Source organism: Anopheles moucheti, chromosome 3 (genome assembly GCF_943734755.1).
Source record: "Anopheles moucheti chromosome 3, idAnoMoucSN_F20_07, whole genome shotgun sequence".
NCBI lineage: Eukaryota > Metazoa > Arthropoda > Insecta > Diptera > Culicidae > Anopheles > Anopheles moucheti.
The window spans coordinates 63496675-63514428 of record NC_069141.1 but is presented as its reverse complement, the minus strand read 5'-3'; the positions used below and the strand labels follow the sequence as shown (position 1 = coordinate 63514428).

Genomic DNA, 17754 nt, shown 5'->3' with positions numbered 1-17754 from the left:
GCTCCTTATCTTTCGTTTTTGCTTTCCTGGTCGCGTTCACAACATAATGCGTTCCAAAGAAATTCGCGTATCTCGAGTTTCCGTTAGAATATTGTTTACCTGTCGGTTTAAGGGATCGAATACTTACTTCTACGTTACAAAGCGTTCAAAATTGTTATTTATGCTTTTATGTCAAGAATTACAATTAAGTGTTATGAAAATTAATTATTATAATAATGAAGTGTAACGTATTTTTTTAAATTTGCAATTTTAAAATGCATTTTACAAACAACGAAACAAAACTCCGTGAAATGTCATGTTTTTAAAATCCGCGTACAGTCAATACCCGAGTTACACGGTTCTTGATACACAGGGATTCGCAGACACGCGGCAAAATTGACATGTTTTTTCACGGAATTTGTGGGCAGAAATTGCAAATGTAAAATATTCGTTACTGTTAATTTCTGTCGCCATGATAAAATATATGTTAAAACGTGCAGGCGGATACGTTTACTATTACTTTATTATATCTACAGTTAACAGTAACAGTTACATTTAATTATTATTTAAAATTCATAGCATTTTACTGTCATTCTTGAAGTAATCGCATAATTATTCATTTAAATTTAAATATTTTCGAGATAAGTGGATTTCTTTGGAACGAATCCACTGTATTTCCGAAACAGCGTAAGTCGAAATGATCTTCCTTTCTTATATATAATGGGACCAGGGTGTCGGATGCAACTCACCATGCGCAGCATAACTATATAAGCATGAACTGTATCTCAATTCGCTCTTTCAACAATCTACTCAACAATTTAAAAAAAATCATAAATTATCTTACCATCAAATTTTGACCTGAATTCACTTAAAATATATTGAGGATCAATATCTGCAGCGGGAATCTGTGCGGTTATCCCATAGTGGCTATGAAGTTTGTAGCTGACGTTTCTTGTTCCGTGTGACACTTCAGCGGAAGTTGCTAGAACGTGTTTGATCTTTTCCTTTGAGAGTCGTAATAAAGTAAGATCTGTAAATAGCGCAACTCGTTGCAGACGGTGTTTTATCTTTTCCTCAACAAAGTAACATTTAGGAAATGCTTCAAGTAAATCGCCTTTAACGATTTTGACACGGCGTTGGATGGGTTGAGGAATTTGATAATCATCTTGCCCGCGTATGAGAGCAGGTCTATTCGACTTCATGATATAACCACAAAACAACTAGCGCATTAATAATTTAGATACGGCAATCAATGGGCTCAGCCTCTAACCATACAGGGGCTCAGGGGTGAGGTATTTCCCAAAAGTGGCGATTCTAAACGACAGTGCCGACAAAAAATACTATCCTTTATGCTTCAGACATGCTTTAAAACAACGTATACAGTGCTACTTGGTGGTGAATAAATCTACGCATCGTCTTCTTTGGCTATCATGACCCAGTGGCTTGGTGTCCGCCATATATAACCGATCTGGTATTTATATCTTTTCTTTATTCTGTAACAAGGCTAAAAAGTCGAGCAAGGGTTAGTTCTGGTTACGCAATATTACCTGGATGCATTGCAATGACTTCTAGTCATTCAGAATCTTTTCACAAAATTGATTTGTTTAGATGCATTTGTTGTAATGAAGGGAAGGTTTTAACAATACTTGAAATTAATTTTATCCTTTTCCATTTCAGATCGTCCGCGTACAAAAACAACTTCAGTTTGACCACTGCGTGATCGCAACATCTTCATACAAGGAACAACTGATAATACCTTATGGCCGTATGGCAGATTTCACAATGACTGATCGAGGATTCTGGCCAACTCTGGCCATCATGCTCTTGCTGGTTTCGTGCAACTGTAGCAGTGTACCGACAGCCGAAACAGTAAACAACATTGTAGGTACAAACCATCAACCATGGTTCCAATATTGTACCCATTACAAGCCAACGTTGAAAGAAGAACAGCCGCCGGGTACACCTGTACTACGTGTGACAGCCGCCGATCCCGATCAAGGACAAACGATAGAATACAGCATTGCAACCATGCCAGATGGCCGGAAGTATTTCAATATTGATAAAACCACAGGCCAAATCGCGTCCGTCCATGTTTTCGAACGAGATGCACCAATCCGAGTTCGAGAAATTAATATTACGGTATGGGCGACCGACAATGGTTCGCCCAGTCTGGAAGGCGTTTGTACTATCAAGGTGACTATTCTGGACATCAACGACAATCCACCGATATTTGATAAAGACGTCTACGAAGTGTCGGTGACGAAAGATGTGCCACTAAATCAGTCGCTGGCCAACATTTCAGCAATGGATAAAGACGATGGTGACAACAACCGCATTAAGTATGAGATCGTACAAAAAAACGAAGATAGTAGCTATTTCGACATCGATGAGAGTAATGGCTTGCTCACACTAGCAAAACCAATCGACCGCAGTCCAGGAAAGTTTTATACTTTTCATGTTCGGGCGTATAATGAAGGCTCAATGGAAAACAAAACACAACAAACAGTAGTAACGGTTCGTGTACTTGATCCCAACAATAACGCACCATACTTCATCAAGAAGCCAAGGAACCCTGTGATGCTCAAAGAAACGATTGAGGATTACAGCAAGGTTTTAGCGGAGTTTGAAGCAGTCTCGAACGTAAAGGATGATAACGTTGTAATTTTCCAGATAGTGGATGAAAATATTAACTCCGCATTTTTATTGGAACAAACCAACAATACGGCTTACATTAAAATGCGAAGAAAATTGGACTATGAAACGGCAACAAATCATACGCTGGTAATAAGAGCAACGAACTCTCTTGAAGCCTACACAGAAGTACTTTTGACGATCATGATTGTGGATGAAAACGACAACGGCCCCGTATTTGTAGGAGAAGCCACGGGAGCTATCGAAGAGCACAAGTTGCCTGGTACATTTGTAATGCGAGTCCATGCCCAGGATGTTGATGGCACGGCACCCAACAACATTGTGTCCTATCGGTTGGCGGATGCAGATAAGGAATATTTTCAAATTGGCAGCCAAACGGGCGTCATTACATCGATGGTGAAATTCGATAGGAAAATGAACGATCGTTACGCGGTGACAGTAACGGCGGAGGACAATTCGCCGTCTGTGTTATGGAACAACGGAAAACCGAACAGCATTACTAAGACCTTTTTCATCTTCGTTTTGCCCAGAACCGATTCCAAACTACAGTTTGAGCACCAAATATATGGAACAGATTATCTACCCGAAAATACCACCATCGGCACAAAAGTGATCAAAGTGAAGGCCTACGGCAAGGATGAACATTCTAGCATCAAGTACAGCATCATCAAGAACAACGAGGCGGATGCGTTCGAAATTGACGAGAATACCGGTGTGATTTCGATAAACAATCAGCTGGACTACGAAACGATGCCGGAATATAAATTGCACGTAAAGGCGGATGATGGTCAATATTCTAATACCGCGATCGTACGGCTCATCATAGGAAACGTTAATGATAACGCACCGAAATTTATTAACTTGCCCAATGTCACGATCACAGAAGAAACAATCTCTCCCGGTTGTATTGCGAATGTGAAGGCTTACGATCCTGACATCGGGAACAATGAAAAACCTCAACGCATACACTACACGCTCGAGAAGGAACTTGAGCAGCTACTGGAAATCGACGACAGTGGATGCCTTCGGTTGTTGCAGCCACTTGATCGCGATCTTCCTAATGGTTCAAAGTCCTGGGAGGTTAAAATTACGGCGACGGATGAAAATGGTAAAGGAAAACATTCAACCGGCACCCTAAACATCACATTGGAAGACATTAACGACAACGCTCCAAATTTAACCAACACACAACCTGTTGTATGGGGTGAACATCGTCCTCCGGGTATGATTGTCAAGCTAACAGCGCAAGATGCGGATGAAGATCCAAATGGCCCTCCATTCGTTTATGGCATCGATCCAGAAGCTCCGTGGGAGATTAAGCAACAGTTTCGAATAGTAGGAGACGAATTGCGTGCATTAATTGAGTTTGATCGCGACGACCAAGCCGAATACAGAGTTCCAATCTTGGTGAGAGATTCGGGTAGTCCGCCGATGAGCGCAATTAGCACTCTGCGGGTAGTGATTGCCGATGAGAATGATAGCAAAATGCAGCAGAGTAAGAGCAATATAGTGGTCTACAAGTACAACGGATGGTTGTCTGATATAGACATTGGACGAGTATATTTGAACGGTTCAGATGATTGGGATTTGTCTAACAAAACATTTCGCTGGGACAAGGTAACGAAAGAGGAAACTTTGAAGCTTTTCCAACTGAACTTCGTCACCGGTATGATAACCATGTTGCAAGGCACACCTTGCGGACAGTATGATCTTCGTTTTCAAGTAGTTGAAAGTTCGGACCACTTTTCTCGACGCAGTGTCTCAACTCGAGCAACAGTGTTGGTGAAGGATATTTCGAAACAATCGATAGACCAGAGCGGATCAATTCGATTCTACCATGTAACGGCAGATGAATTTATATCTCAAACTCCGGATCATCTCAGCACACCGCTTCATCGACTCCAAACGAGTATTGCAACTATTCTCAACGTCAGTCCATCCGATGTGAACATATTCACAGTCAACAATCAATATCTCGCAAAAGGCTCTTTCTTGGACGTGTTCTTTGCAGTCAACGGTAGTGTTTACTCATCGTCTGAGCTGCTCAATAGCGTACTTAGTTACCAGCTGCACCAATTGGAGAAAGATGTCGGATTTCCGATTGAGATGGTAGGCATCGATGAATGCGAGTTGCATAGTATTACTTGTGAGCAGTCATGCAGAAATAAGGTATACAAATCACCCAAACCGATCGTCGTCTACGCCAATGCAACTTCCTTTATAGGAATAACCACATTCGTGGATGCGGAATGCGTCTCAGATACATCGTCGATCACGTGTTTGAATGGAGGCACGCTTGAGAGTAATAGCTGCATATGTCCAAATGGCTTCGAGGGTCCACAGTGTGAAATGATCGACATCAGTTTCGATGGCAACGGGTATGCCATTTATCCATCGATCATTAGTGGCAAAATTACAAACATCAGCATTGAGATCTTACCCCAACAGACAGATGGCTTGGTGTTGTACATTGGACCCATGAAATACAATCCGCGTATAAAGACACAACCATTTCTTGCATTGGAGATAATCAACAGTATGCTGGTAATGCTGTTAGACTATGGAACTGGAACGTTCCGTATCGAGGAACACCTGATATTTTCACAGCACGTTTCATTGAGAGTGGATATCTCATTGAAGCCCAAAATGATTGAGATGAAAACAGTTAAAAATAACTTCGCAATTAGTTCAAGCCGATACAAAAATATGGATTTTGGTGGGAGCATTAATACTCATGGACCTGTTCAGTTGGGCGGTACAATCGTCGATTTCTACAAGCTTGGGCCACTATACAACTGGATGTACATACCAGTGACAAAGGGGCTCAATGGCCGCTTGCGGAACCTCACAATAAATGGGCGCACAATCGACTTTCAGCAGTATAATTTGGAACAGAACCTTCATTTCAGTTTTAACAACCCAATCGATAAGGACACATTGGTGCTCACATTGGTGCTGTCGATAAGCATGGTCGCCATAATGATTGTCATAATTCGATGTACTTATATGCTCATGCGCAGAATAATGAGCGAAAAAATCGACAGCAATTGCGAAAACCAAACGACGCATCAAAATTCACAGCCATTACTTAAAAATTTTAAAAACAAGTGTTGGCGTTCCCGGAAAAACGTTCAAAATGACAAGTTTCCTTAAAAAAGGTAAACTCCTAATGAAAAGGTAATCGTCCAACCATCGATTTATTATTGATCTTTCATATAGATCTTTCACGCACGTAGTTCCGGGTTATCCCATACATTTTGTATGGGGAACGCAAATTTTTCGTCTTTAATCTTAAATAACCCTTTTTGTGTTGAAAATTGAAATTTAAAATTTGGACCACAAAAGCGGACATTAGTATTCTATACAATCTAGAAAAAAAATAGAATTTTAAAGTTCATGTAGTATTATATTATTGTAGCATATAATATTAACAAAAATACATATTTCAAGCATATAATTTGTGTATGTTGAAGATTGTGAAGGTTTATTGTACTTGTATGATATTTATTTGATATTATGCATGGAATTTAGAGTTCAAAAACAGTTACATTTGGGCATGTTTGTTGAATGTTGGGAACATACGGGTTTCTTGCTTTGAACGTCTCATCCTTTGTATTGTATTATATACAAATTATATGCTTGAAATATGCATTTTTGTTAATATTATATGCTGACAAATTGATTTATTACAGAATTTTACTAGGCGAAGTTCATATATCACAGTCATTGAATGCTACATATCGAAAAGTTGGGGTTTCATACACAAAAACACCATTAAAAAATACTACATGAACTTTAAAATTCTGTTTTTTCAAGATTGTCTAGAATACTAATGCCCACTTTTGTGTTCCAAATTTTAAATTTTAATTTCCAACACAAAAAAAGTTATTTAAGTTTAAAGACGAAAAATTTGCGTTCCCCATACCAAATGTATGGGACACACGGGTATGCCGCTAGAGATAAGGGATATAAAAAGATGTAGCATATCTGCTAAACAGCTAACGGCAAAACCGCATACATTTCATTGCACCATTCTGGACAGAAAACGATATACGCAAACATAAATCAAGAAGACAAATTTGGTAAAAAAGTAAACAGGAAACAGCTAGACACATTTTACAAAAAGACAAAATTTTCAGAAAACAAAGTAATCGATCGCACCTCGATCGGTCAGTGCCCCATAGGTGACACAGTTTATGCAAACGTAGCAATCAGTCAGTAAATCATAACAATAATTAATTGAAGACAACGAAATGCTAAAAACGCAACCGCATGCAAATGGAATAATTGCGCAAGCTAGCTACACATAATTGAAATATGATCCTATAAATTGGACGATACCAATAACACCGGAAAACAAATTGTAAACATCTCGACGATGACACTATGAGCAAAAGAATTTTTGTAAATAGGTTAAGCAAAAAGTACCCAACAGAAATGGTATAAATAAAGCGATGTAGCCGACACATGGAGGAGTTCATATCATATGACATGACACCAGTAACCTAGAATTTGTGCATTACATACTCGTACATTACAAAGAAATTTGTGAAAAACATATTTTTCCAGTTATCCAAACGCCACATATTGGGTATTTTCTGAAAGAGAACTAAATTTCCTAATGATACAGTAAAAAAAAAATCAGGTAGCTATTGTATCGTCGTAGAGTTGACGGTTAAAAAACCAGTGTTGGCGTTTATTTTGAAATGTTTTTTGGGTATCGAATTTAATGTAAAACATTTACGAAAATAAAAGTAAGAAAGCAAGTAGTGAACGTAACGAACGGACGCGTTATCCTTTTGCTCCCGAAATTCCACCTTGGTTTTTCACCTAATACAGTCCACTCGAAAGGACAGCATTCTTCTACTTCATTTTCTTTTCAGCCCAGTTGAAGAAGTCTAACTGTCGCCAGGACACGAATCAGTTGCCAGCAAAATCGATCAGGACCTGCTCTCCTCCGCCACCGACTGCATCGGATCGGAGTTTCCATTAAATGAAAAGATAAATATTGGATTTGGCGAAGGTTTAGTAAATTTAGGGACTTTCATGTAAAAAATCATCCGTTTCTGAATTTCAGTAGTAACCTGCTTTCCGATTGTTGTGATTGTGTTATTTCAAATTGAGTTAAGAAGAATGCTTCATTGTGACATCTTATAATCCTTTGTTTTTATTTGAGAAGATCGACCAGGCTGTATTGCGCTACAACTTTTACTTAAATTATCAAAAAATGTCACCGGAATCACATAAAAGAACTTATACGACAAACAAACTCTATACTCTATGCACAAACTGACAATATCACTTTAGTTGCTCAAATATCTGTTTACCGACAGGATAATCGTCGGTTTCGATGAACAACAATCTGGGAGGCTTCATGAATTGTCTGAAGCATTGGAAAAATCAATTCATATCTTAAGTTGATCAATTAAAAAATCTAGAATTAATTATCAATTAACATTGGCCTGTTAACAGTCAGACAACGGATTAACCATTAACGACGGCTGGTGAAACAGAACAAGTGATATAAATAGGGGAAAAAAGAATCCATTTTTCGAGAGTGTGGGAAAATGGAAAGGAGATTTAGTTAGTGAGCAATCAAGGCATAATTTACTTGTAAGTGACGGTACACGCCGTATATAGAGGCCTGCAAGAGAACGCTTCAATTAAGGTTTCTGCACAAAACCACAAAACCCCGGTGCTGCAAGCGTAATGGTTTCATATTGTTACTCAACAGGACAATGGAATTGGTCCTATCTGCTGTAAATATGCAGTATTGGACCGATTCGTGTGCAGAAGTATTCTAGAGTGATCAATGGTTCCCCACTCCGAACGGAAAATTGAACTAGTGAACAGAAGGATCGATGGGTGTATTGTACAGAGTCCAGCGAAGAGCTAAAGAAGGATGGTTTTCAAGTACAAATGACGTTATTTATAAACTAATAGCTCAGCTGACGCTGCAAGAAAGTGGGCAAACAAAATTTAAAAGTAATAATAAAATAACTTTACTCATCAGTTGCACCTATTTTGTTCATCGTCAAAAGGGAGTTTTTTTTAGTATTTTAGCAACAATAAAATCTTTAAAAATGTTCGCATATGCATTTTCCTAAATAGTGTATCTTAATTCTCTATCACCTATGTTGTCATGTTATCTTAGATTTCAATTGCTCTAATAACTTTTTTATGATGTTGCATTTGTTTTGTTCGATACTGTATAAATTAGTAATAGCGATAAGCCCATTGTTAGGGTATTTAATAAGTAAATTAGATTAGTTGTTAGTATGGTTACAACCCTGATACATGATATTGCAAATATTATACATAAACTAACTACCTAAGGAAGATGAGCTATAAGGAACCCGTTTACTGTTCCTTAGCAATGCGTTCAAAAGATTTTAGCAATGAGGCCTAGTAATTATTTATGCTTTCATGAAATAGAATACCAACACGGCTTTCCATGGCAATTTTTGACACACGGTAAAAATTAAATAATTTCGAAATCAGTTCCAAAATAGTGTATTTCAGGGATAACAGATAAAACTTCCAAATCAACATGCTGACCAATGACGAAGCGAATGCCGAAGAACTTAAGATATCGTCACAAAAACACGCATATATGTATTCATTGTTTAAGTGTTTAGCTATTTATCTGCTCTTATATTTGCCATACGTCAAAGATAGGCTTAGATTTTTAAATAGTAAGGTAGTGCTGTAGGTAAAAGTAGTATAAACAGTACGGAAAATAAATGCAAGTTCCGAATACAATATTGGCAATAAAAACTGGAATTAATTATGATTTTTTTCATATGTCGTTAAAATGATTGAGCTTAACTGTTGTGATGTAATTGAATGTAATGAATGAATGACAGCTAAGCTAGCCTTTAGCACAAAATATAAGCAAAAAGGTGAAAAATTGGTCGAAAATACTCTTTTTTTGTCATGTAAAACACTTCTTTCTAACTTATTTTAATGTAAGCTTTCTAAAAATCGCCTGATTCGCAGACAGGGAAACCGACTCTGTGGCTTTGAAGTACAAATGTAATAGAACCAGGATTCGATTTACACCTGTAAGGTGGTTGCGGCCATCGAAAAGGTTAATGACACACCGTGCTGTAAACGGAAACTATTGCTAGCCATCCTACCTGTTATGAAATTCGCAGCTAATGTTAATCCCTATGAAGGAAAAGACACCCATATACCGGACACCATGTAAGAACACCACAAAAAAGTCATGCAAAATAGTCATGCCAACGATCACGAATGTATTAGAGCATCGAATTACCCTGACCATGGCATACCGTTTACCATTGCCACACGAAATCATAATCCCAGTGCCAGCTGACGAGACGAACGGATTTGCCCTTACTGGCCATGATTCGTGCCAGCACACGACCACGGACTCGGTGGTGTGAATGATTGAAAATAAAATAAAAAATACTATTTTTTTTTTTTGCAAAGCATCATCAATCGGACAATGCACCGTTCCGCTTGCAGGCGAAGGAATCAAGGGCGACTCACTCGTATGGCTGGGTAGAGTATAAATAATTACTCTACGTACCGTAATGCGTGATAATTATCGCGTACCTATTTCTATTTCTGACGAGCTCAATCATCGGAGGACTAATTGGCTCATAAAATATGATACGCAGAGGTCGCCCTGGAATCGATCGCTTCGGAGCGCGGGTCATCTTCAACGTTGACCCACTGCTGACAGGTGTAGACAGTGTCACCCTCCCTGGCATTCAAACGACAATTAAACGATCGAAAGTGAAGCACATGTGAGGCGACAGCGGGAGAACCATTTCATCACCATTGTCACGTGGAAGGCTAGTGGAGCGAAGCTGCACAGGTAAGGTCCCTAGGGAGCAGAGCCAATGCTTACCCTTTTGCATCCGCATTTTGTTTCCCTTTTGCAGCGAAAGCAAATTAGCTACGCCGTAACATTCTTCTCCCATTCCAACCGCTTTGAGGGTTCGAAAGTACACACATAATGCCGGATTCCATGCAAGGTGTGTGTGTGTGTGTACGTGACGTCATGGGCGGTTGGTTTGACTGCCAAACCGGTCACAAAGCGCCGCTTGTAACACGTTGGGACAAGGGAATCGTCTACTGGTGCTACAAATATTACTGAAACGAAAAAAAAAACAACAACGAATGTTTACGATTCGTGAATCGGGGCATGGGGAATCGGTTTTTGCGAAACGAACCCGTAATACGTGAGCGTACGACGTACGAGCGCTACGATGAAGTTTCGAACCGAATGCTTTATCCAGCAGCATCCCCCGTTTCAGAGAGCGTGTGCGGGCGCTGCTGTTGCAAATAGGGGTGGGGATAATGCAACCCCCCCCCCCCCCCGCAAAGTGTTTGCGCAAACAATAGAACGTTTCTACCGCGCCCGATATACCTTGCCCGTGATCGTGTTCGTGACATCGTGGTTCGCGGGCACGATAAAACTCCTTCGCGGGTTAGTCATCTCCCGGTACCGATCGCGATCGCAGGCGGGTAGCGCGTTAGCTAAGCGCCTCCAGAGCGTGAATTCCTGTGTAGTAGTCGATCAGCAACAAACACACACACACGTACGGCTTACACCCGTTGGCCCGCTGGCAGGCAGTAAAGGTGAGCGGCAAGAACCGATACAAGGTGCGCGCAGGGCAACCGAGGAACGGGTGGAGATAAAACGTCCGGTCGGCCCAAATTAGAGCAGTAGGGGTTGCGAACAGAACCGTGGGGTTGTTGGTCGAGCGGACAGGTTTTGTAGTCGCGGCTGTCCCGGCTGTTATCTTAACCAAAACAAATGCCTCCAACCTTGGTAACGGTGGCGCGGAAGGTTAAATGGATGCAACCGTTGGCGTTTGTTTAGTACAGTGATTTATACGAGTGATTTCTTGAATTTGATAAATTGAAAAACCAGGAATGTTCGGTTTAGGTTGTTTAATTGTGCTGTGCTCTAATAATTGCTATACTATTATTAAACCCAATCATGCACACGAGATCACGACATCGACGTCTTGTCCGTGATGGGCAAAGGGCTACACAAAAGGCGTTCTCAAACCTACCTACTCAACGTCACCGCACGCAGTCAATCCGATTGCTCATCACGATCGTCGCCCTTTTTGCAGCGAGAAGTCGCGCAATTAGCAACGCTTTTCTTCTTCTTCTTCTTCTTTTCCTCAAGTAAAAACAAGCACATAAAGATCATCACCTCTAGACGCGCGTGATGAGCCCGAAACATTAAGATGACATCATGTTTTGAATACAGAACGCGCGCGTGTATGTGCGCGTCCGTGTTGGACGGAGATCGCTCTGTATGTGGGGGCTCAGTCTAACGGCGTCAGTGTGTTCTCCGTGTGTTTGTGTGTTCACGGTTGCGTGAAATGACCTCCAGCCGCTGCAGTCATTTCTGGTTTTTGTGTGCATGCGATGGCGCCTCAGGTGGTGACGAATGCGCCAGCGATCATGTCATCGAACGCGCGCGGTGTCCGACTATTTGCGATGCAAAATGGGCGCCATGCACACGGTGACCGGCGAATAAGTAAACAAAACCCAGAGCACACCGAAACACAGCGGGTACGGTCCAGAACGGGAGGCAACAACTCCCGAGGGGGGGGGGGGGGGCGCTAGTTTCCCAACGGTGCGCGAACCACTATGTGGATCATCGTGTCATGTGACCCGATCACGTAATCACGTTTCACGCCTCGAAGATCGGCTTAATGGCCGGGATGGGAGCTGGAACACCAGTTTGGAGAAAAATGGCATTGAAGGCAATGGTTTAAAAGCGAAATTTGGGTAGCAAAAATCTAAACAGCGCAACAGTTGAAGGTGGTGCCCTCGGATCGCGGTGAGCTTGGACGTGGGTAATGGTTGAGATTGCGCCTCAAATCGATAGCTCAATCGTCCAACGTTCTCAGCTGGAACTGGAAGTAGCAAGGCAGTGGATGACAGTATGGAACTTAACAAGGTTGTAAAGTTGCTGTCATTCGTAAAGCACTATGATTGGAAGCATCCTCTGCTTCTCATAACTACCCCCCCAATTCCCACAACCTCACCCATTGTTGTCGGTTGTATCAGCGTGTAAAGTTTTACCGGCAATGTTACGCACGTGACAGCAATGAAGAGAAGGAGAAAATACGTGTCCGCCCATTATGGCCGTTTATAGTCATTTATCAGCGACAGTGGATGAGTGCTGGTGATCTACCTTGGCAACTTCCTCGTTACATCACGATTGCGGGCTGATTGCGGCTATAACAAGATGCACCTTCTCTACTCAGATTACCTTCAAACGGCAGAAGAGCTATGGCCGATTACATAAATCACAACACGAAATGGTCTCAATCTTGTTCTGTAAACTTCACGAGTGCCTTCACAGTGCTGTCCATGAAAGTCAATATTGTGTTCTACGATAAGAGCTCGATCGGCTAAGAATGTTTATCTTAAAAAAGAAAAGGCTCCACTTCCAAAACCCCCTGGATATACATTTAATTATCGACAATGTGCAAATTTCATCTCACAATTGATCTCAGATTGTATTTGGCATCGCTCGAAGCTGGTCGAGTGCGCCCAAAGTCCATGATGATGATCGGTCACATTTTCCGATGTGGGGGCTAGATTGTGTTCGAGGCAGCCGGTACGCTGCTGGCCTCCGGCCGTGCTGCTGCTAGACGGGGACAATTAGCACAGTTGCAAACGCGTTTGCATCCAAGCGATGCGAAGGCGCCAATGGAAGATGTAAACAGACCGTATTGGTCCGTGCGCGATGTCACTAAACGTTCATCATTAACGACACTGGCAGAATGAACTTCGCAATAAGAAAAACCCCGAAGCGTATGAAAGGAACGAGGTTTGGCCTCCGTGCGAGGCTATCAATTAATCAATCGAAATGTACCAGCAACTGGATCTCAATTAGCAATGGGACATTTAATTCCTTTCAAGGATTTAAATCCGAACTTAAGGTGTTCGAATAAAGATTTAACTCTCTAACTCACTCATACAGATTTCAACCACTTCAAGTGCAATGGAGTTTCAATGCTCACACAAGAGTTAACTCATGATTTAAATCGCGAGTTGAAGTTCACCGTGAAGAGTTAAATCTTATCTGTTTTGAATGATTTTATTCACTGAGTGAGTGAGTTAAATCGCAAAGAGTTATAAATATTCTTCTTGGAGCTTCGAGTTCCCAGAATTAAATCATTCATTCATTCTGAATCACTGTGCACATCACTAATTTCAATAATTAACGAAACGAACGAAAAAAAAAAGAATTGAATGAGATCATCAATTCTTCAACTTTTTTTCGATGCTGCAAAAGCACTTTGAATGAATGTAGCTCACTACTCCTTTACTATTTCGAGTATGAACAAATCCTCCCATGTTGTGGTGGCAACCATTTTCGGTTTCAATGTCCAAAGGAGCTAACAGCATGTTAAAAAGATGGGGTTGTACTCATATTTAGAAGAGATTGGTCCCACCTTCCGTTTTGTCGCAAGGCATCGAACACGGGAACCATTATTCGTCTGTGACTAATAACAAGTTACCGTAAATGGACGATCCACCGGTGGTGGAGCACACAAACGCACACCAACGTGTAGCTCTCTTCAACGCCAACGGAGCCGCGCATTGCTTGATTAAACTTGAACTTCTGACTGTCGTGAATAAAACTACCTCCACCTCCTTCGCGAGAACCAAACATTGAAAGAGTGCGTTAGGTCAACTTCATCATTGCGTTTCATGTCGATCGTTCAGCCGAATCTCACACGCTCCTCTTCTTCTTCTACTCCTCCAGATGGGTAACGCGCTGTGCAAAGAGCCTCGGACAGGCTCGTCAACCAGCACGGGAAACGCGTTCAGCAATTTCAGTAGCGTGATCTGCCCGAACGGACTTGGCAAAGGGAAAACACAGCCGATGCGTAAGACATACTTTTCACGCAGCGCGTAAGTATACGGTGGCGCAATTAATTCTCCCTGTGCTCCCTCCCGATTGCTCATCCCTACCTCACGTCTCCCGCTTTGCAGCGTTGATGCGTCAAAGAAAACTACCACGGCCACAGGATGGCAGAGTGTCGGTTTGTACGTACCGGATGGTACCGGGCGTCCGCAAAAGGTTATCGATACACCACCGGTTGCGCCACCGCGCAAAAAGCGGGGCGCCACCCTGGACGGTCGCTATCGGTCCGATGAAGCGCTGAAGGTGAAGAACGGGTTTCAGGACGTCTTTGGTCGTGAAAGTCGCCGCCACTCGTGCGACATTCCGTCCGTGACACGACCCGCCAGTGTGCCACCACCGCGGCCAGATGTAGCAGCACTTCCCGCACGCCAAACGTCCTGCTTCGAGATCGATGCCAGCAATGATGCGTTCAGCGATTTCTCCAAGGTGCCCACCACGGCCGAACTGGAAAAAACACCCTCCACCTCACAGATACCGCGCGTGGGTAATCGAAAATCGGACAAATTCTTTGGCGAACGGTTGGCCGATTCACTTTCACCCGACCAGGAGGTGTGCAGGGATGGGCAAAAGCAGCCGAGGAAGGACAAATCGAATCCGAGCCTGGTGCGGGATGACGTGGATAAGATAGAAACATTTGTCGAGCGTAAGGACACGGCAGCGTCGGAGGTGCGTCCGAAGATGGCGACACAGCTGGAGACGCGCGAAACGAGCGATTCGCCAAGCCCGAGTAAGACGGAAGGGGAAGATTTGATGAAATACATCGATCGTACGGTTTCGCGGGATAACCAGATCGGTCGGCGGGCTGAATTTCTGATGGCCATGCTGGAAGACTACAACGACAGCGTGCGGTACGAAGGTATGCAACCGGTCGAGGAGCCACTGATCGTACCGAAGCGCCGTAAAAGCAAACACATCTGCGACGATCCCGATCACATGCACGGTAAGCTTCAGGCCCACGAAAGGGACGCATCGGCGGGTAATGTAATTCGCACGGAAGCCTCCATAGAACAGGCGCCTCGCAAACCCAGCCGAGATTTCTCCCGTTACAAACCGATCGATGTGGACCCATCGTCGGGTGGATCGGATGGTGAGCAGAGCAGCGTCGTACGACCGGTTCGAACCAAACAAAAGGCGAAACAACGCGAAACGGCACCACCGGAACCGCCTCGGTTCCAGAAGAGTCTCTCCGAGACACAGTTTACCGCAACGTCGACATCGCTTCAACCGCCGAAAGATGACGAAGATCGCAAGGCACATACGCCCCGGATGCTGAAGCGCATCATATCTATGCCGGCTACCGAACATCTTGCCAAAGAACCGTCACCTCGTCCGGATGCACCGCAGCGTCCAGTGCTGACGAAAAGCTCCAGCTCTGGATCGTTCTCGGCCGTTGACTTGCAGCGCACCCGCATCAGTGTGGAACGGTTCACACCGGAGGATTACGCGCATCATTCCGCGCGGGCCGACGAGCTGGTCAAACCAAAGTCCAAGCTAACAACGCGCAAGATTTCGTGGAAATCCAACGAAGCACCCGTTTGCCAGCCGTCGACACCTGCCACGGATCATCCAAACGGTCCCGCCAGCTTTACGATCGGTGGCACGACCGTGGTAACGTCGGATTCTGCTTCGCAGCTTGCACCACCGGAAGTACCGACACGCAAGCACTCGGAAACTTCGACCGGGCCCGAATCAGCTGAAGCAGATAAGGATGTGCTCAGTGAATCTACGGCGGGCACATTCCTTACAGACGATGTGGAAGATAGCAGCTTGCGAAAGTTCTGCCTAGGCTCGTTCATCGAATCCAGCCAAATACTACCGCACCACGACGTAGTTAATGTGCTGGACTGCGTGTATAGTGCCACCGACAACAAAGAAAACATCATCGAACAGTTCCAAACGTTCCTGGAAGACGCACTCAGCGCAGAACTGAACGAACCAAACCCCACCAACCCGAACGTGTCCAAGCTGTTGGAGAAGATGTCCCAGACGAGTTCGGACGGTGATAAGCAGCTGGAAAATGTCACGATCAAACTAGTCGGATCCAGCCGCTCCTCGTCCGACATGGACGACTGTTTCGATCCGGAGTTTGAGAAGATAGAAAAATCAGAAATTGTCGGCGAACTGCCGAAGATTGAGCATGGCCACAAGCACGGAGGCGGCCGGCGTCGCGATAGCATTGAATATATGAGCGATTGGTTTGGTACGGAATCGGACGGTTCCAGCACGATGCTTTCCTCCGTTGGGATCGACGAGACGAAGGCTAGCGATCGGACGACTGTAAAACCACCGACACACGGTGCGTCGTACGGACGGCGAAAGGAAAGCATCGAGGATGTGGGCAGCTGGTTCTCCAAGCACAACGTGCTGCGACCATCGTTCGGGGAAGAATTTCAGGAACCAAACCGTCGGTTACGTCGCGGTTCCGATGGCTTCCTGGGTTACGATCTTCAGCGTCAGTATCCATTCGGGCAGGGGCGCGAGCGTTCCGAATCGCAGTCGGCGGAAATGTTCGAAGACATCATGAAGCTGCACGAGCAACGCACCGACCAGCAGCAGGATGGCCCAATTCCACAGCATCCGCAGCGTAAGAAGGTGCTAGAGCACCGTAACAGTTCTGATGCACTGCTGATGAAAGTACTAACACGCACGAATCGTGCAACCCCACATCACGACACGGAGGAACATAAGCAACGCGAAACATCGCCAAATCAGCAACAGGATGAAAGGAATCGTTTGTTAACGGCAGATACGCCGGACAACGATCGGGCCCACGATCCAAAGGGAAAAGATGCTACCAGCACAACGAAAGAAGGTGCATCAGCTGCACAGACACCAACTTTATCGCAGCCGCAAAACAATGAGCGCGAGCACAGTGAACATTCCACGCTGCTAAAGTTCCTTTCACAGGAGAAACTCATCGAATGAGCTATCACATGGTGACTAGCTCTTCCGAACAGATGGGTTTTACATTAGTCAGTATTATAATTGTTACCGCACCGCAAAACGGTCGCCTTAGTATGCGTAACGTTCGTGTTCGCTTTACGCACTTGCAGATATTCTTTAACAACTTCTTGCCCTGTTTTTAGTGATAGAATAAATGATGTTGAAACAAATCAAGCGAACGTAGTCGGTGTGTTGTTATGGTTCCTGCAACTAAGCTCTTGTATTCCCATCCGGTTGCGTTG

The 17754-nt window shown here is 43.6% G+C and overlaps 2 protein-coding genes across 2 annotated transcripts; both read left to right on the top strand.

The window, feature by feature from the left end:
• Positions 1-1761: 1761 nt before the first annotated feature.
• On the top strand, positions 1762-13713 carry LOC128302913 (DE-cadherin-like). The gene is made up of 2 exons (XM_053039762.1): positions 1762-5629; positions 13619-13713. Exons 1-2 carry the CDS (start codon positions 1762-1764, stop codon positions 13711-13713), a joined length of 3963 nt encoding a protein of 1320 aa, XP_052895722.1.
• Positions 11111-17711, top strand: LOC128301081 (uncharacterized). Its single transcript, XM_053037396.1, has 3 exons — positions 11111-11244; positions 14408-14556; positions 14638-17711. Exons 2-3 carry the CDS (start codon positions 14408-14410, stop codon positions 17492-17494), a joined length of 3006 nt encoding a protein of 1001 aa, XP_052893356.1. The 5' UTR covers positions 11111-11244; the 3' UTR covers positions 17495-17711.
• The last annotated feature ends 43 nt before the right edge of the window (positions 17712-17754 follow it).

What these genes read in the sequence shown, in the direction of transcription:
- LOC128301081 (XM_053037396.1), top strand. Translation starts at nt 14,408, where the DNA reads ATGGGTAACGCGCTGTGCAAAGAGCCTCGGACAGGCTCGTCAACCAGC. An exon ending in ACATACTTTTCACGCAGCGC is followed by an intron (nt 14,557 to 14,637) that starts GTAAGTATACGG and finishes CCCGCTTTGCAG; the next exon opens with CGTTGATGCGTCAAAGAAAA.
- LOC128302913 (XM_053039762.1), top strand. Translation starts at nt 1,762, where the DNA reads ATGACTGATCGAGGATTCTGGCCAACTCTGGCCATCATGCTCTTGCTG. An exon ending in AATGATTGTCATAATTCGAT is followed by an intron (nt 5,630 to 13,618) that starts GTACTTATATGC and finishes TCACTCATACAG; the next exon opens with ATTTCAACCACTTCAAGTGC.